We start from the raw sequence: 19,932 nt of genomic DNA, 5'->3' as shown, positions 1-19,932 counted from the left end.
TTATTTTTGACAACTATTACGTATGTTGATTTATTGTACTGGTGAAAAAATAATCCATTTAAGGAACACATAAGCAGCCTAAAGTATTATCACTAATTTTTGTTACACCTTGCATAATGTAGTTGAAACAATGTTATGATTTTATCAAGATCTGTAGAAATGTAAACAATAAAGCTGCTTCCTATTAATGTATGCATGAGTAAAACTGTGTGTGTGTAGAGCTCTCAGTGACACTAGATTTCTGTGTAAAATAAATACAGGAATATAACTATAGATCGTAAATTCCGGCGCATTGACACCTAAACTTCATATGGCGAAAGAAAAATATGGATATGCCTTTCGGTACACGTACTTATAGTTTGTGCGTTCTAAGATGATATGGGTGACAGTTTTCATGTTCCTTGCTACGGGTTTTTTTTACAAGAAAACAAAAAAAAATCAAAATGTAATAAATTATATTTCATCTACAAAAACAAATGTTTCCTATAATAATAATATATTGTAAATAAATAAAAATGAAAAGATGCTAAATGCTAACTTAGCAATAAAAATTATAAATACTAACTGTGAAATAGGAGTATAAAATTATTGTTACGAAAACATTTGAAAAATGTCATATGCATGAAACGGAACTTATGTCAATAGTGATTGACTCTGTTGAATCGAAATCAAATCGATAAAAAAGGGCGGCCATCTTCAATCGCCGGCACCACTGAAATGTCAGTACGAAATCGATAATTTCGATTGCAATTACTTTACGAAGTGATTCGATATTTTTAAACTATCGATTAATTTTTGTTAGGTAACTTCCCTACTATTGTAAATTATAATGTGTCACGCATATCATCATAAAACGCACAAACTATAATATTGTGTATGCCACAGGCCACTGTATGTTTTGGTTATAAAGTTTCTCAAAATACCACCGGATGCCGTTTTAGTTCGATTACATAGTCGCTAATCTTAACCATTATAGGGCGCTTCTAGCACAAACAAAGATCGTCGTCGTCGATCGTCCATATTGCAGTGTTAATACATGTTTTGTATGCGGTGTCTATATAAATAAATAAATCAAATATTTACTTTCTTTCATCGATTTTTCGGTGGATTTTGAATGGTATTTATTTTTATGGATTATCTTAAGATTTTGTTAAGTTTAGTTACATTTCAATACATAATAAACTTGAAAACATATTTTATTAACGGAATTTATCGATTAACTAAAATAAGAGCCTGGCGGCCGTAGCCAAACTCTCTTTTATCGTTATCAAAATGTATGGGATGTGACATTAGTCTTCGCAAGCTAAATGTCATTTAGCGATGACTTATGTCTAATCGCATACATTTTGATAACGAATTTCGTCATCGTTTTTAACGAAAGATACTTTGTCTAAGGGGGCAGTATTTCTATACTAGTAGTATTATATAAATATACAGGGTGCAATTAAACCTTCCTGCCAAATTTTAATATATTGATCCTTGTTTAAAATAAAAATACACGTATTTTTTCTTTTATAGTCACTTAGTACTAAAATGTTGAGAAATACCTTCCGCAAATTATCCTAAAAACACTATAATTAATGGACCCGATGCGTCGGCCGCGCGTGACGTGCTGCCGCGCGCGCGCCTCATCCCGCGTCACCCCCTCTCATTCCCCCGCGCCGCGAGTGACCATTCTGCAAGGATTTTAAATGGGATAAAATATGTCATTGAAAAAAAAAATAACACCCAATTCTTTTGGTTAAATGGACTCTCCTAATAATACCTAAGCCCTGGAAAAATTTTTGCAGGAAGGTTTAATTGCACCCTGTATATAAAAAACTAAAATATTTTACAAAATTGTTGGTTATAATACATATCCACATAATTCTTTCGTTTACTTTTTGTGTAAGTTTATGTGTCAAAGCGCCGCAATTTCCGATCTATATATATATATATATATATATATATATATATATATATATATATATATATATATATATAACACACAACCCCACTTATACAACTAAAAATATTAACCAAATATTCTAGTTTGTAACTTGCTTAAAATTATTTAATACAAAAATAACTAAGATCCAATTATAAAATAACATAAATTAAGTAGTCCCTATTCCCTACGCCATTAATTTATAATAGCTTATTCAATATGAGCATGTTATATTATGTCAAATTGTGCATATTTCTAACTATACAACATTTATTTTTCATATGCATCAAAATATTAACAGTAACTGTATTGCTAGTAGAGGTTACTATTCTAATGTTATACATTTTTCCTGTATAAATATATATCGAATTTATGTTATGTGCATATCCATTACTACCTTATTACGCTTATAAATAATAATCAGTTCACACATCCATTCATTCAAAGTGGAGATTTATATACAAATTAAATTTTACAAAGCGCATCTGTCTTAAAGACAGAATGGTTTGCAAAATAGTGTACTACCCTACAGTCAGTAGATAGGTACACAGCACACTATAGCACCACCACTCCTACATTACTGTAATATCACCCTCACATATACATTATACACACACTCGGGTCCAAGTGTTCGATTATAACAATGTCTCACAAATGTTACTGAAAATCATCACCTTAATTTATTATTATTTGTGATGCCAGCAGTCAGTGCTTTTAGTAGATTTCTTAGTTTTTTGTCATTCCTTTCAAATTTCTACTACCGATTATGAATACTTGGATACCAGGTCAGCACAATGAGCGTGTATTGTCGTTGTCAACGTATGATACACGTGAGGCACAATTCGGCCGAGCCGATGCAGTCGTCGTGGCAGAAGGCACCGCACTTCTTGCAGGGGATCATGGCGCGCAGGTTGCACACGCACGAATCCTCTGCGCCTACGCTGCGACATCGCGTCGCGTTCTGTAAGATATATCAATATTTTTAAAGACAAAAAAAATAAGAGTTGCGAGAAAATTCGTTCATCATGTGACGACCGCACGTTTCGTGACAAAAACTTCCCTACAGATTATTTATTCTCAGGTCCCAGTATTTTAGATTCTATATCACAGAGTTTGATATGGAATCAAAAATACTTCCAGACCTGAAAAATTCCAAATTAGAAAAATTTGTATTATGGATTACAATAATTATTTACGACTTCTGGCAAAGTATTAACCCCTTTACTAATAATAAAATTACAAGATAATTGATAAGCTGTGTTTTGTCTTTGTTTTGTGTTGGAAGAGCAGTTTGATAGGCAAGAAGTAAATACTGTATAGCACAGTGTATAAATTAGTTACGAGGGAGTAAATATATTTTATATTTTATACAATTATAGCAAGAATATAATTTCAAAAAGGAAAATAAGAGACTTACCACATTTGTGTTTTGATTTGCTGGCGGTGCGCTCGAGGCTCTAGGGGCGACATTTGGAGTTCTCTGGACCAGAATATACTGCCCCATATTATTTGATCTGTTCTCGTTGATCTGAAATGTTTTACATTGAAAGCTTAATACAAGAGGGTAATTAATGGGTCAAGGCCCAAGACAAATAGGTCGCATATGAATACTAAAAGATGTGAACAAAGAGTATAAAGATCCCGATGAAAAAAAATCATATTCACATAGTGACAACCTCTGTGGCTCAATGGTGAGCGTGTTGGTAGCTCTAGCCGTGGGTCGCGGGTTCGAATCCCGCCGACGGAACAAAAAGTTTTCAATGTTTCCGGGTCTGGATGTGTATTAAATATGTGTATGATATAATATTAAATATATGTATAGTATAAAAGAATTAAATATATTTCCGTTGTCTGGTACTTGTAACACAAGTCCTTTAGGTACTTAGCACGGGGCCAGACTGACGTGGTGTGAAGCGTCCATAGATATTATTCGATATTATATGTCAACAATATTTCCTAACCAGTTTCAGCAGTTTAAAATGTTATGTGGTGGCACGTGGCATTAGCGCGGGTGGCACGGGCAGTAGCAGCTAAACTGAATCGGTCTGTCCTGTGTATCTTGTAGGTAAAGCGTATGACGTACCTCATGCGTCATAACAGCAGCGGGCAGGTGCGGCACGTGTCGTAACAGCACGGGGGGAGGAGCGCGCGGGGCGCGGGGGGCGCGCGTCAGCAGCGCCGGCGGCGGCCGCAGCTGACTGCGAAGCGCATCGCGGTTCGGGCTGTTCTGTATCACCGCCTGGCAGATCTGATAGCTGCGCTCGAGGTTCACTGCACCCGGTGGCACTTTGTTGGAGCTCCGGCTTCTATAAAAGAGTAGATTGCGTGAGCCATTATTAACATTGAACATCTACATGCATTTAGAATGTAAACTGTAAATGAGAATATTAATAATTGCACGAGTATAAATAACTAAAGCAATTTAGCCTTAATAATTAATCTAGCCAAAAAAGCTTCCGAAAAATAGTGTTACTTCTAAACTGTTCTAGTTATTACTTATGATTTTCTCATAAAATTGGAAATATCGTATGTCATGTTACAAGTATTTGAACACGAAACATATCAGATTATTAATAGTTGAAGTGGCATAGCATTACCTTCCTGATTCTTTGCCTGATTTGGACTTTTTTGTAGTATTCCTCATGCCCTGTGTTACAGTACCAGTATTTATAGAGGCAGATAACATATTATTGGATATTAAACTCGTAATTGACTCTGTTTCCTGCTTAATGACAACATCCTTCATAGATTGACAGCTTTCTGATGAGTTGGATGTTTCCATGTTGAAATTCTCATCGTTCACGGATGCATCCTCTATGCTTGTTTTTGAATCTTCACTAACATATTTTGTATTATCTGTATTTATATTGCCAAAGTTTTGTAAGGCCAAAATGTTTTCACCTTGCACCCAATCATTTTCATTTTTCCACAGAACTGCTGAGTTTTTAGGTTTAGCTGGATCTTCTGTATTATCATCAGGATAAGATACCATCTACAATGCATAAGAGATTATGAGAAACAGTAGTATAGTATAATTGGCGTTAAGAAATTAAACACAATTTACCGATGTGTTTGTGACTTCCATAATCGGTATAGACGAGTTTTGTGTCATTGGCATAGTCACTACTGCTGTTACGTCTGCAAATAAAGGAGAAAATTAGAACATGTAACAACCTATAACAAAATTACATATTATTTTGAATATTTCATTAAACTTACTGGCTTCACTCATATAGGATGTAAGCTCAATTATATTTGGTTGTGTATATTTTATATCCTCATTTTCTGAAAGAAAGACATAAGGTGTCAAACTTTATAAGTTTTATGTAAGTAAGTATGTATTTAAATGTAATACTAATAATGAGTAAATACTAAAATGATGTTGCTATTGTTATCATTTAAAAATATGCAATACTTTATAATCTTGTAATTTTATTTTCCTATCAATAAAAGTTGTTTAGTATATTTTAATTTTTATTAAATGTGTGAGGTTCTGGACTTGATAATCAAAACATACTCACGTGTTTGTATTATTGGCATTGCAGCTGTTTCCAATATAAAAGATTCAGCATCCTTGAAATGCTCATCATAGTAATTAGGAACAATGTCCTCTTGGTCCTTGGGTTTTTCTTCATCAGGTACACATTTCTCCTCAACTTCAATTTTGTCATTATTTGAGATTTCTTCTTTATTGATGCAGCTCATGTCCTCTAGAATTTCCATGTTCTCATATGAACTTTCATTTGCCATATTTGTGATTTTACTGCAAGGTTCTCTGTCTATATTATTATAATTACTATAAATATTACCATCAATATGAGCTACACTCTCCTCTTTCTTTTCTTCTGTACATTCCTCCTTTGCATCACTATTGCTTGAAATTATATGGTTTGCATCAGAAACAGAATTATCATACTCATTTTCTAAATTATCAGATTGCTCATTTTCTAACGATACATTGTTTAAATGGTTTTCTATTTTCAAACTAGACATAGATGACACACTGTGCTCATCATACTCAAAAACAGAAGTGGTAGCTTTACTATCTTCACTATTAGTGTCAACATGATCCTGAGCAGAAAAAGGCCCATGATGAACTGCACTCATGTAATTGGCATCTAAGTCTGATCCATTATTGACATTTGGATCACCTTCATGTGTGAGATAAGTGGAATTTTCAATTGGATAATCATAATCATATCTTACTCTTTTTGAAAATCTGTAATCTTCATCTGTGCTTAGTCTTTTATTTGGTTCAATAGATGTACTGTCACTTTCTAAGATTTTTTCATCATCACAATCTTTAGATGTACTTGATTCTTCTTTCACTACAGACATGTCCAATTCTTGCTTAAGTTCATTTCCTGAATCTGTATCAGGTAGAAGTAATGGATCTATGGGAGTGGTGGGCACAGATTCCTCGAGTTTATTTGTAGAAGAATCTGAAAAGCTAAAGTCCATCTGGCATTCAACATAGCCTTGGCTACTTTTGCTATGTTTTAAAGGTAGCAGGCCTGGCACTGGTGCAGATGTTTTACTGCTCGCTGAGATAGAGTCATTATCAACTTCCTCAGCTTTTGCTGATGATCTTGTAACAGCACCAACTGATCTTAATCTTTTACTAGTACTCGAGGACTTGCTTTTCTTTATTTTAGGAACAGTACTACTACTAGTAATTGAAGCTGTAGGCCTCAACTTAATAGTTGTCTTCAGAGATGGTCTTTCAGAATTTAAGCTCATAGATGATTTCTCTCTTTTCGATTTCTCTCCCCAAAATGGTTCAAAATGTTTTAGTTTCCATGGATCAATCTTACTCTTTTCTTTTTCTGCTTCAGTCTTCATTTTCTGTTGATTTTCTGGGGTAAATTCTCCTCCGGAGAGACATTCCTGCCATTCCAAACAAGCTCGAGCAAAAAATTCATTATTAAGACTAGAAGAACTTAGCCGACCTGAGGAACTAGGTCTATCTACACTAGGAAGAAGTTGCCCCAATTTATACTGATATAGAGGAGGAAGCAAGGAGAATGTATGTTTATTTAATAGTGATCTAATATTAGTGTTAACTAAAATTGAGTCAGGAGTTTCTAAGTCTATACAACCTTCCCTTGTTTGCTGCAGCTGTGCAGCCGTGGATAGTTTTTTACCACTCCTTTTTCTAGGTTTAATACAAAATCCTGGTATACTGGCCAATACTTCCCTCATTGTTGACGGTCTGTTGGATGTATCTGTACACGAAGTTGCAGTTGTCCATTCTCGATTTTCTGGAGGAGGGGGCGGCAGCGGTTTAACAATTATTCTGGGTAAAGGTCTAGTATGGCTAGAACTCTTTTTTCTTCGTTTTGACTGTTTTTTAGACGAGTGTTTACTATTTTTTTCTTCGTTTGGAGATATTCGTATGACTGTATACTGATCATTGTTATTGCACGTTAGATATTTACTTTCGGAAGAGTTATCAGAACAATCTATGTTATCATCAGCTTCTAGTGTTGTTACGTCTAACTCCATTGTATTATTAGCAGATCAGCCTTTTGGACTTATGGAATAAATAGAAGTGCCTGAAAAATGTTCGCCGCAGACGATCACTCTTTCAACCCATTATGTATTACTGCACTCGTAGAATTGGTCTCTTATTAAATTTAACAACTGATTATAAGAAATCATTACTTAATATATCGACGTTTCTGTATGTATAAAAAGTATTTAAACCATTTTATAAAACAGAAAACTAAAACCAAAATGTCACAACAACGCAGAAAATGGATTCCGCGTATTTGAGTGTTGCCATTTTATAAAATATAATTGTTTTTTTTATGTTTTATTGGATAAGCCCTGGAACCGGGGGTAAAATCGTGGTAAAAATTAAAATACCAGTCATTAGAATTTTATGTCGGCTGTATACTCTCGCCGAGACCTCTCGGGCGAGATTCTCGTGCGAGAGCCGCTTGCCCAGGTCCGATCATGTACAATCGCTCCTTAGTTCAATCCTCGCTTATTTATTTATTTTATTTAAACATTTATTGCACACAAGACAGTATTTACATAGAAATTGACACAGAAAAACGACACAAAGGACTGCTTATTTCCAAAGAAATTTCTTACAGCAGCCCTACGGAGAGAGATGCGACATAAGACATCAGATAGGGCGTGCACAAATACAAAATTAAACTCTGAATCTATGTTATATACTTACATAACTAATAATGATAATAATACTATATTAATTATAAATAATAATAATAAATACTATACAATATGTCTATAATACATAAATACTATATGTATATTTAATAACGGTACTTAAATGGATTGAGATTCATGAAGATAGTGCTCCTTTAGGCGTCTCTTAAACACACCGATGGTAGAGCTATCACGAACAGTGTGGGGAAGCGAGTTCCACAATCTGACTGCATGAATGGTGAAGGAGTATGAGTAGAAGTTGGAACGATGGGATGGGAGTGAAAGGTTTGTTCTAATATTGGACCTGCATGGGGTATGGAGTGGTCGGGAAAAATTGAAACGTTCAACAAGGTAGGAGGGAGAGAGGGGGTTATACAGGATATTGTACAGTAGACAAAGGATATGGGAATTGCGACGGAGACGGATAGGAAGCCACTTAAGTTTTGACCTATGAGCTGATATGTGGTCAAACTTTTTTAAGCCAAAAATGAAGCGTATGCAAAGATTTTGCAAACGTTCTAATTTTGTCAAAAGCTCTTCGGTCAAGTCTAAGTAGCAGGAGTCGGCATAGTCAAGGATTGGGAAAATGAGAGTTTGGACGAGGAAAATTTTGGTTTGGGTGGGTAAAAAATTTTGGAGGTTTCTCATCATGTGCAGCGAGTGGTGTACTTTCCTGCTAACTTCGTTAACCTGAGGCTTCCAACAGAGGTTGCTCGCTTAGTTCAATCGCAGAATATGAACTCAGAGAAGATGGACCATTATATTTTTTATGAGATGGACGAAAACACTTCTCTTGCAGCTGCCGTAGCTCTCTATGCTATTATAAATATTTATCAAATATTTATACCATTGAGGTATTATAGACTGGAGAGAGCCTTATATCCGTGTATAAGCGACAAAAGCGTGTAATGTTATGTCCTACTTACTAGGACATAACAAATGATGCAAATGAGTCGGTCTGCAGATTTCATGTAATAAAAGTGTTAGTAAAGGTTTTTAGTGAAATTTAATGCTAGATATTGTTGAGTTTTGTGGTTCCGCTAAATAATAAACCATAAGAATGGTCAGAGAATGCCTAAAACACGTGGATTTAACAATAAATACGTAAGTTTTGAACAACGTTTTTTGGACTTTTCAACCGGTATTTTTGTAAGCTAAAAAGATAATTTATAAGTTTATTAATCCCTTATTCGTGCTATATAAGGCATTAGTGCTAAAAATGTCAAATCAATTAATAATTTGGCTTTAAAAATTGCATAGCTTTTTACGTGTGTTTACGGATTCTCATCACTTGAATCGATATCATGAACTAATTGACTTTCTTTCCTGTATCATAATGTGCTTCGAAATAATCGACAAATACAAATATTCAAGAAAATAAACGCACACTACTTGTATGAAAATAAGCACATAATGGCCACGCGATGACGGGCTAACGGCCGTTCCCAATAATTGATCTATCTCTGGTTTTGCCCTACTAGAGATAGGAATAGCTCACATTAGACATTAGAGACATAATATATTTTATGTCAATTCAATGTTAGCTGCGATCGGTTGTATGTCAATACAACCGATCGCAGGTAACATTGTATGTATAATACTTTTGTATGTATAATACAATTGTATAATACTTTAACTATAAATTAAAAATGGCGAAAACGTAAATGGAAACGTGGATGATCACCATACATCGAAAGCGATCATAATAATCCAAAGACCTAATCTTTATTATTCGTAGATTTAAGAGCATGATTTTTTTCATTGTTTTCTTAATATAAAACTATAAAATTTTAATTTTGTAAAATGGTATGGCTAGTGGCTACTGAGTAGTGGTACTGGTGGCTACATTGATTGGCTACTTGGCTAGTGGCTACTGGCTAGGCTAGCTGCTACTTGCTAGCAGCTAGCTAGGGATTTCTATTTTTTGACCGACTTCCAAAAAGGACGAAATTTTTTTAAAGAGGTAACACTGACTTCATATAATCTGTGCTGACTTCTATGTTTAGAAATATGTAGAGTGCGTTTCATCGAATAGTTCCTTTGCCGTCATGTTGGCATTACTGTCTGTAAATAACGTAAACACGGCAGACATGCTCTGCGAGTATTCATAAGTTTTACTGTGATTTCGTGAGAAAATCATGCCGAAAACATGAAAGAGTAGTGAAAGAATTATGGTGTTAAGAGTGAAAGTGTTTCGTGAACGTGAAAAACGTAACGGGGGCCCAATAAATGTGAATAACTCAAGTTGCCGCCAATTCAGCTTAGTGAAATAGGGTTACCAGCATCAGTTTAATCACCCTGAAATACAGTAAAACTTATGAATACTCGCAGAGCGTGTCTACCGTGCTTACGTTATTAACAGACAGGAATGCCAACATGATGGCAAAGGAACTATTTGATTAAACGCACTTTTAGTAACGAAAACTACATACATGCATCATGCGAACAAAGTCACGGGTAAAAGATAGTACTCATATTATTATTATCAGGGCGAGCGAAGCGAGCCCTAGTATATCCCACAACCTGTACATTTTGTGGTACACATTACGGAAAAATTATCACGCCTATTGATTTTTGCTTTAACATAGTAATTTTTATTTACATAATGTGTTATCATCAGTCAGTCAAGATGTAACGACGCGAGCCCTCACAAAACTCGGCTTTTAGCTAGTAAATGCGAAAGTGACTTTGTTTGTTTGTTACGCCTTCACGCATAAAGTACTAAGCGGATCATCATGAAACTTTCATACGTACAAGTTGTCTGGAGTATGGCGAAGGACATACAATTATTAAAAGTATTTAGTGATAACATTATTACCTCCCCTAATTTAAGGTAGCACAGTAAAGATAATGAGGCAACACTAATTTGCATTAGTGCCAACATGACGGCAAAGGAACTATTTGATGAAACGCACAATACTGTACTAGAATACCACAGACTAAGAAGAGATACTACGTACGCGGTACCGGGTACGGTACAGCAGTACATATTAATTCCATGGTCTAGATCATAAACTTAAAATATACTGTCGGTCTAGATGCGTACCAGTATTACCAATTTAGCATATTTTATGCTAAATTTGGCATAATTTTTACGTTGTTTAGCATATTTATTTGTTGTTTTTTGCATTTAGCATATTTTTTAGCTTATAATCTATAAAGTGGAAGAGTTTGTTAGTTTGTTTGTTTGAACGCGCTAATCTCAGGAACTACTTGTCCGATTTGAAAAAATCTTTCAGTGTTAGATAGCCCATTTATTAAGGAAGGCTATAGGCTATATTTTATCACGATGAGACTAATAAGAGTGAAGAAATAGAGGAATTCTTTCAGTGTTAGATAGCCCATTTATCGAGGAAGGCTATAGGCTATATTTTATCACGCTAAGGTCTGTTAAAGTTAATGCTCGAATTAGTATCACGTTATCTCACTCGATTTTCATATTAGTGAAAGAGAAGACATGACATTATAATAAGCCATTAACACTAACAGACGTTGGTGAAATTGAGTCTAATACTAATAGGAGTGAAGAAATAGAGGAAAGTGTGGAAAAAACAGGGGGAAATTATTTGAAAGGGCTTTTATTTTGAACGCGCTAATCTCAGGAGCTACTGGTCCGATTTGAAAAATTCTTTCAGTGTCAGACAGCCCATTTATTAAAAAAAGCTAGAGGCTACATTTTATCACGCTAAGACTAATAGGAGCGAAAAAATAGAGGATAATGTGGAAAAAAACGGAGGAAATTATTTAAAGTTGCTTTATGTTATTTGGCACACATGAAGAATAAACCACTTTTTTTGCGGAAAAATGTACGGTTTCCGTGACATTCCTAAATTACGCGGGCGAAGCCGCGCGGGACATCTAGTTGTTTAATAAAAATTTAACCACGAAACGATTCTAAGGCCGGTATAAATAGTCAGTACAAGTACTCAAGATGCATCTCTGGCTGTCAAAATTTGGACCAATCACAGAGCCGAACCGCGTCTTGAGACCCGGTCGCATTTTAAGTACTGACTATTTATACCTGCCTAAATTACTAAGCGTAAGTTCTAAAACAGAGTAAATTAACTCTGAAAATAGTATAATTTATCAAGTTACCAGTTACCACATTCTAACGCCGAAATTGAACACGCTTTCAGCCAAATGAATATTATAGTTAAAACTTCGAAATCGTTTGTCAGTAAAAACTTTAAATGCTATTTTATATATCAAATTCGGCCTAGAGACGACCTACCAACTACCAAGGAGAGTTATAGTTTGGTAATGACAATGATAATGAATCTTCTAATTATACGTTTACATGTAGGTAATAGGTACATCAGCAGCATCAGCTATCGATGAAGAACATGATATTAATATTTGGTTCGATAACCCTTAATTCGACCCTAAATAGCGGGTTATACGTTTACTTTAAAAAATTCTAGCTTGAAAATTATTCCATATTTTCATGACGTTTCTATATTATACTATTAAAAAACTATTCTTGATTTAATAAAAAAATACAATTTTAAATGTTTTAAAGAAAAATAAGATAAAAAATTCTATGTATAGCGGGTTTCACTTCGTCGAATTAAAGGTGAAGTAAGTTATATCATCCTGGACTTTTTGTTAACTGCTGCAGCTGGAGCTGTTGGATTAGCTGGACTTATACTTCGTCCATGGTCTTCATTAGACTTAATATTTCGATGTTTGGTCTCATATTTGATAATATCGGCAACAGGCTATAGAAACAGCTATTATTTGTCCTAACTTAGCCTAGAAACCAATTATTTCTTCTTAATTTATTTTATTTCAAAAAAAATATATTAAATGTAATGTTCTCTGAATCAGAGTTGCATAGCGGGCTATACGTACTTATATATTGGAAGTATGTTTTGTAGGAACCCGGCAATGTATAATTTACTATACTATAATTTTCTCGAAAATTGTCAAATAGGGATTTTTTTAAATATTTTCTGTACATAATATTTAGATACTAAAGGAGAGGTATATGAACAAAAAAAATTAAAAATCGCGAAAAAAAAAATCCGTCGAATTAAGGGTTAACGTAATTGATTAAAACATAAAATAAATTTAGATTTAGTTGATTATTAAAGATTTAAAATTAAATAAGTTTTCTTAGACTTTGAAAAGTTTTAGCATAATTTTTTAGCATATTACAATTTTGGCAAAATTTATTTAGCAAATTCAGAGTCGTGTTGGCAATACTGATGCGCACAGCGCAGCATGCAGCGCGAATAGCGGGCTTGGACTTGGAGTTTCTTTCTTTCCGCCATTTTGTTTTCAATATACTTGTAATGAAAAACTGTTCTCTTTGTAATTTATTATTACAATAAAGAATCAAAGTCTGTAAAAACAATAATTTAATTGCTAATTGTGATCAGTGAATAAAGTTTGTCGTGAAAATGGGACGTGGAAGGTAAGAATGAAATTGACCATCCCTGCATGTATAACTCTTGTAACAAAGGCTATTTGCATAATTTTCATTTCATTTGGTTTTATAGGGATCGTAGTCGTGATAGACGTAGGAGCAGAAGCAGAAGCCGCAGTAGAAGTAGAAGTCGTAGTCGCAGTCCTAGATATGGCTTGGGCGGAGGCGGCGGAGGAGGAGGATACGGAGGCGGAGGCCGAAGAAGTAACCCTGGAGCTAACCTTCGTAAACCGAAATGGGATATGAGCAGATTGAAACCATTTAAGAAAGATTTTTATGTGCCGCATCAGGACGTGGAAAGCAGACCCGATTCAGAAGTTGAAGCTTGGAGAAGTCAAAACGAAATCACTTTGAAAGGGCGCAACATCCCAAAGCCCACGTTAACTTTCGAAGAAGCCGGATTCCCGGATTATGTCATGAATGAAATTGACAAGATGGGTTTTGCAAAACCTACACCTATACAAGCACAGGGCTGGCCGATCGCTTTGAGTGGCTATGATATGGTCGGAATAGCATCTACTGGTTCTGGGAAAACTCTCTCGTATATTTTACCTGCTATTGTTCATATAAACAATCAACCAAAAGTTAGCAGAGGAGATGGGCCCATTGCCCTGGTGTTGGCACCTACGAGAGAATTGGCCCAGCAGATTCAAGAAGTTTGTGATAAATTTGCAAAGACTTCGCGCATCCATAACACATGTCTTTTTGGTGGGGCTCCTAAAGGACCTCAAGCTAGAGATTTAGATGCTGGAGTTGAAATAATTATTGCAACTCCTGGCCGTCTTTTAGACTTCTTAGAGAGTGGAAGAACAAATCTTAAGAGATGCACATATTTAGTTCTGGATGAAGCCGATAGAATGTTGGACATGGGATTTGAACCACAAATCAAGAAGATAATCGAACAAATCAGACCCGATAGACAGACACTTATGTGGTCTGCGACATGGCCTAGAGAAGTGCAAAGTTTGGCATCTGAGTTCTTAAAAGATTACCTACAAATTAATGTTGGGTCTTTGCAATTGGCAGCTAACCACAACATCTTGCAGATCATTGATGTGTGTATGGAATATGAAAAAGAGACTAAGCTCAGTACACTATTAAAAGAAATAATGGCAGAAAAAGAAAATAAAACTATAATATTTATAGAAACAAAACGTAGGGTTGATGATATTACACGAAAAATGAAGAGGGATGGGTAAGTTTAGCTTGTGTTGAAATAACTAAAACCTAAATTATTAAATTTAAGCATTTTCTTTCATTGTTCAAACTTGTTCTATACGAACTAGTTTAGATTAGGTTTAACAAAAATGGTTTAAGGCAAAATAAAAAAAATATTACTTGTTTTAGATGGCCAACTGTTTGTATCCATGGAGATAAATCTCAAAATGAGCGAGATTGGGTTCTGCAAGGTAAGAATACTCTTTCGAATGGATTAATGGATTTCATTTGGTAGAATTTTATTTAAATTTTTACTCTTAGTAATTTAATATTTATGTATAAAGATTTTTTTATAAAATTATAACCTGCTGCTGAATAAGAGGTAACGGAGGGTCTGCAATCGAGAAGCGGTGTCGGACGCGTGTGTATACTACAGTATAAATTATGACGAATGTGTCCGCGTGTGCAGGCTGCGGCGAGCACCGGGCGAGCGGCTCGGGCGGCGGTGCGCGCCGGTCGGTGCCGCCCCGCGCGTGGCACCCGCACCCTTCCCGCCCTTGTCGTTGGGGCTAAGCCCTAAGCACTCTGACTCGCCGCGGCTAGTCTGAGCCGCTTCTCGCACGTTCGGCGCGGCGAGGCTCGCACCCTCGCCTGCGGTGGACCGTAGCGCGGCCGGCGACCCCGCTGCGCTGCGCCCACCCTGGCGCTCCAGCGGTCCGCTTCGTCGCTACGCCCCTATAGCTAATTGAGATCGCGGACGCCCTTACTTTGCTCTATAACTATTCCCTAGTTCATCATTCTAAATTGATGGATCAATAAAGCTTAGTAAGTTGTTAGAGCATACTGAATTTGATTAAGATACATCTGAATTGAATAGGGTTTGCTCTCATATTATGCTGATGCTGCATTAAATTATTTCAATGGTTTAAATTTTCGACATGAATGATATTGTGTTATCATGATATTATATCTTTGTATTTTAATTTATTCACATCATTAGAAGGAACAACATAGTTATAGAGTAGCATACAAGATTTGGTGCAGTTGCAGAGCAGCGGGGCTAAAATGGTCGCTTTGAAGAATCATGATATGAATCATAGTATGATTCATTTTTCTAAAATCGCAAAATGCAACTCTGCTTGCAATTCATTTCTGTATTTTTGTACTGCGGGGCTAAAATGGTCGCTTTGAAAAATCAGGATATGAATCATAATATGATTCATTTTTTTTAAATCGCGAAATGCAACTCTGCTTGCAATTCATTTCTGTATTTTTGTACTGATTTGACATTTGTCAGTTTGACAGTTTTGACAATACATTTGCTGAATTGATTGAAAGGAATTGCTAAATGTGACCATTTTAGCCCCGCTGTATTGTTTTGGTATTTACTGTCTGAGTTTTGCATATTATCTTGGTAAACCATACATAAATATATATTTTAGTGTTTCTCTGATAGTGTGCAGTAAAACTTAATTTAAATTATTAGTGTTGTAAATTAATCCCAAAATTTAGACAAATTTAACATTAAAATACTACATAATATTATGCATTTCCCAGACACAATCTAGTAATGGCAGAACTTTGCAACTGTACCATATTCTTTGGTTGAAGTCGTGAGATAGGAACATTTTAAACCATTTTACAAATAATATAGTATGTAATAACATTCATTCATAGACTTTATGTATAAATAGTAAAAAAAAAAACATTTATTTATATGAAGCACATTAACATATTACTGTGCACACTCACATTACTTACTTTTGCAGATTTTCGAAGTGGAAAAGCTCCAATACTTGTTGCTACAGACGTAGCTGCAAGAGGTTTAGGTATGTCACTAGTTACTACTTTCTATTTTTAATGTTTTATGTTTACTGGTTAAAATTTTGTAAAAATATTATAATAATAGTTCCCACACCGGTTTTGGTGACGGTGGCCGGTTGTGCGCAGTACACAAGAGCACTCTCTATTCCTTTATTCTCATAACCCAGTGTGACGGAAGACCGACACGACCGGCGAGAGATCAGGCGCAGGACCGACTTTTTACATGCCCAATGCCCATCTGACGCATCATCTTACTTGTCAGACAATCAGGTGATCAGCCTGCATTGTCCTAACCAAACTTGGTATTTCCAAGTTTGGTTAGGACAATGCATGTTTCCAACTCAGGAATCGAACCCACGACCTCCGAGTCAAGAGCCGCGCTCTACACCACGGAGGCGTTAAAAAAAAAATAGGTAAGCGTGTTTACACACGCGCCACAGCGGCACCACCACCGCGGCGCCGCCGCTGCATACTCATCCTTGTACCCTTTTTCGCCGCCGCGTTCTTTACCGCGGCGGCGAAAAACGCTGCCGCTGCGGCGCCGTGTGTAAACACGCTTACACCTTGACACCAAACTCACACAATTTTATCTTTCAGATGTTGATGATGTTAAGTTTGTCATCAATTTTGACTACCCTAATAACTCAGAAGATTATGTTCACCGTATTGGTAGAACAGGAAGAACAAACAAGACAGGAACTGCATATACATTTTTCACGCCTTCCAATGCTGCCAAAGCCGGAGACCTCGTGTCCGTTTTAAAGGAGGCCAAGCAAGTCGTGAACCCCAAGCTACAAGAGCTGGCCGAGCGCGGTGGGGGTGGCGGTCGAAGTAAGTCTATTTTTCAATATCTTATTCACCATTCCCTAATACATAATTTCAACTAAAACCCACTTATTTTCAATTTTTCAGGACATAGAGGCAGGGGAGGCAGATACCGAAGAGGGCGTCGCTCCCGATCGCGTTCTCGCTCGCGCGACCGCCGGCGCCGCAGCCGCACACGCTCGCGCTCCCGCGATCGCCGCCGACGTCGCCGCAGCTCCTCCAGATCTTCGCGAAGCAAATCGTCGCGATCTTCCAAGAGTCACAGCAGATCACGCTCGCGCTCGCGCTCCCGCTCACGAAGCAAATCACGATCAGGCAAGTGCAGCCCACAGAAGAATGCATCTAACGATGGGCCTCAGGCTGCCCCCCAAGGTCTCCTGCCGACGCCCAAGCCGCTCCTACCCACGCCCATCGGCCCGCAGCTACCTCCGAACTTCAACGGAAGGAGTTCCCCTCCCGCCCGAAAAGATCAGCATCGTCAAGGAAAAGAGCACAGCGATCAAAGCGCAGCTCATCAACAACAATCCGATATGATTCCACCTTTGATGGCCATGAATCCTCAAATGAACATGTGCATGCCTCCTCCCATGGGTGGGCCCTCCCAAGGCTACGTCATGCCGCCTTTTTTTCCCGCCGATCAATACGGAATGGTGATGCCCAACTATGCACCTAACACAATGTTAAACCAAATGGGCTGGGGAGCCCCTCCTCCTCCTCCTCCCCCTCCTCCCCCCTCGGAAGTGGCTAGCGGCATGGGGGCGGTGAATAATTACGGGCAAACCGGCATGAGACAAAGCAGCCTGGAGTCAGATTCCAGAAAGCGAGGCGGTCGATCTGGCGGCCTCGGAGGTACGAGCTCGTACGACATGAGCTCTGGTGGCGGCGGACTGGCCTCCGACGGAGGTTTCGGCGCCGGTGGCGGGGGCCTCGGCACCGGCGGCGCCGGCTCCGGCGCGGGCTTCGGCGTTGGCGGGGGCCTCGGCTCCGGCGGGGGCCTCGGCTCCGAGGAGAGCCACTCCGGCCCGCGATCGCGGGGCGGTCGCGATAGGCGACGCCGAGGAAGAGGACGCGACCACGACGACCATAACTCTGGTTTCTCGAGTGGTGGTCTCGGGACACACGATTCGGGCGGCTCGCAAGGCCCGGGTCTCGGTTCTGGCGGTCCTGGTGTACCCCATGGGGGCCTTATGCCGCGTCTGCTTCCACAAAACATCGGGGAATTCAATTCGACGACACAAAATGCCAATTTTACAGCGTTCGGCAGCTACGGATCGAAAGATAAAAGTTTGACCTATGAATATGGAAGTGGAAATAGTAACAATTACTATGCTCACCAAAACATGGGCCCCGGAAGACCGTACGGACCTGGTATGGATCAAGTCAGTTCTAACAATGCATTTCAACCTAATGGCTCCATGGGGTACCAAACTGACCGCCAGGGCAATCGGCGACGATGAGGAATTGGAGGTTTGTTATATTCAGACCAATTCAAGCTCACACTGTTCTACTTGTAGACCTGTTACACATACTAAGTTGATTGTTTACATACCTACTCTCGTGTTATACACTTTGATTAAGGAATACAACAAAATTAATAAATTGATTCAATAAATATTTTCTTTTTATTGCAGAAAATGGTCACAACGGGGACTCGCGTCGTCGCAGGAGGCGGTAGATGACAAATGAAGAAGTGAACACTATTGATGTTGACAATTTCATTCCATTACAAGTAGCAGCATTTGTGAATTCATTCACCATTCGATTAACATAATTTGATAACTAAGTATGACTATATTGATATACAATTGTCTGTCCAGTATGACCAATTTGCTTGTAAAGTTTTTTGGGTACCTTAGTTTTTTAATATTATGTAACCGATTTCCGAACAGATAGTATTAAATTATTAAAATATTTTATAATACTATCTGCAATATCCCTAACAAAAAAAAGATCCCGAAAAATATCAGCACATTGGTTTAACTGTATATGATTGTTCTTTGTAACCTAAAGATTTTTAAGTAGAATAATAATAATTGTTTATTCTTATTGTAAAACTATAACTTTGCCTCAGGGAATTTTACATAAGAGATTACACATTTTGTAAAGATCTTTTAGCCATACTTTATGATAAAATTATTCATAGACGTCATATAGTATGGCTTGGTATTTCTAGATACATACATTTTCAATGTATTTTTTTGTACACAATCAAGTCTACTGCCGCACTCAGAGATGAAGTTATTAAATGAATATTTTGACATTAGTCCCATTACCCGCCTGCACCCATACATTATTTGTCAAAATCTTTATTTAATTATTACAATAAAGTATTTAATATTCGTTTCTGAGTGCGCTGTTGATCTTATTTAGTTTACTTTTCAAAATATGTAGATTTTTGCACATTATCTATTTAAAGTGTTCTCAGTTAAGTTGTAGACCCTTTTTGGTATTGATATAGAACTTCGTTGTAAAAAGTGCTTTGAAATAACTAAGTTTAACAATAAAAAATGAACAATTTGACAACTTGAATCTATTTCTAAGTTAAAAGCAGTCTCTAATATAAGAATGTAGTATAAGAAAATAAATTTTTCAC

General features: G+C 37.1%; 2 protein-coding genes across 2 annotated transcripts; one reads left to right on the top strand and one right to left on the bottom strand.

Annotated features, from left to right (window-relative positions):
- Positions 1-2,697: 2,697 nt before the first annotated feature.
- On the bottom strand, positions 2,698-7,677 carry LOC121731042 (putative Polycomb group protein ASXL3). The gene is made up of 7 exons (XM_042120363.1): positions 5,449-7,677; positions 5,147-5,212; positions 4,992-5,065; positions 4,525-4,919; positions 4,011-4,233; positions 3,345-3,455; positions 2,698-2,888 (listed from the first exon to the last, which is right to left on the bottom strand). Exons 1-7 carry the CDS (start codon positions 7,430-7,432, stop codon positions 2,742-2,744), a joined length of 3,000 nt encoding a protein of 999 aa, XP_041976297.1. The 5' UTR covers positions 7,433-7,677; the 3' UTR covers positions 2,698-2,741.
- A 5,660-nt stretch (positions 7,678-13,337) lies between these two features.
- On the top strand, positions 13,338-19,932 carry LOC121727476 (ATP-dependent RNA helicase DBP2-like). The gene is made up of 7 exons (XM_042115356.1): positions 13,338-13,520; positions 13,606-14,727; positions 14,880-14,941; positions 16,460-16,519; positions 17,112-17,345; positions 17,427-18,806; positions 18,971-19,932. The coding sequence occupies exons 1-6, from the start codon at positions 13,507-13,509 to the stop codon at positions 18,794-18,796; spliced, it is 2,862 nt and encodes a 953-aa protein (XP_041971290.1). The 5' UTR covers positions 13,338-13,506; the 3' UTR covers positions 18,797-18,806; positions 18,971-19,932.

This window comes from Aricia agestis, chromosome 1 (genome assembly GCF_905147365.1).
Source record: "Aricia agestis chromosome 1, ilAriAges1.1, whole genome shotgun sequence".
In the NCBI taxonomy this organism is placed as follows: Eukaryota; Metazoa; Arthropoda; class Insecta; order Lepidoptera; family Lycaenidae; genus Aricia; species Aricia agestis.
The sequence above is the reverse complement of the archived record's forward strand: the minus strand, read 5'-3'. Positions and strand labels throughout refer to the sequence as shown.

What these genes read in the sequence shown, in the direction of transcription:
- LOC121727476 (XM_042115356.1), top strand. An exon ending in CGAAAAATGAAGAGGGATGG is followed by an intron (nt 14,728 to 14,879) that starts GTAAGTTTAGCT and finishes TACTTGTTTTAG; the next exon opens with ATGGCCAACTGTTTGTATCC. An exon ending in CGGTGGGGGTGGCGGTCGAA is followed by an intron (nt 17,346 to 17,426) that starts GTAAGTCTATTT and finishes TCAATTTTTCAG; the next exon opens with GACATAGAGGCAGGGGAGGC.
- LOC121731042 (XM_042120363.1), bottom strand. Translation starts at nt 7,432, where the DNA reads ATGGAGTTAGACGTAACAACACTAGAAGCTGATGATAACATAGATTGT. An exon ending in TGGAAGTCACAAACACATCG is followed by an intron (nt 4,920 to 4,991) that starts GTAAATTGTGTT and finishes TATGCATTGTAG; the next exon opens with ATGGTATCTTATCCTGATGA. An exon ending in TCAGGCAAAGAATCAGGAAG is followed by an intron (nt 4,234 to 4,524) that starts GTAATGCTATGC and finishes ACTCTTTTATAG; the next exon opens with AAGCCGGAGCTCCAACAAAG.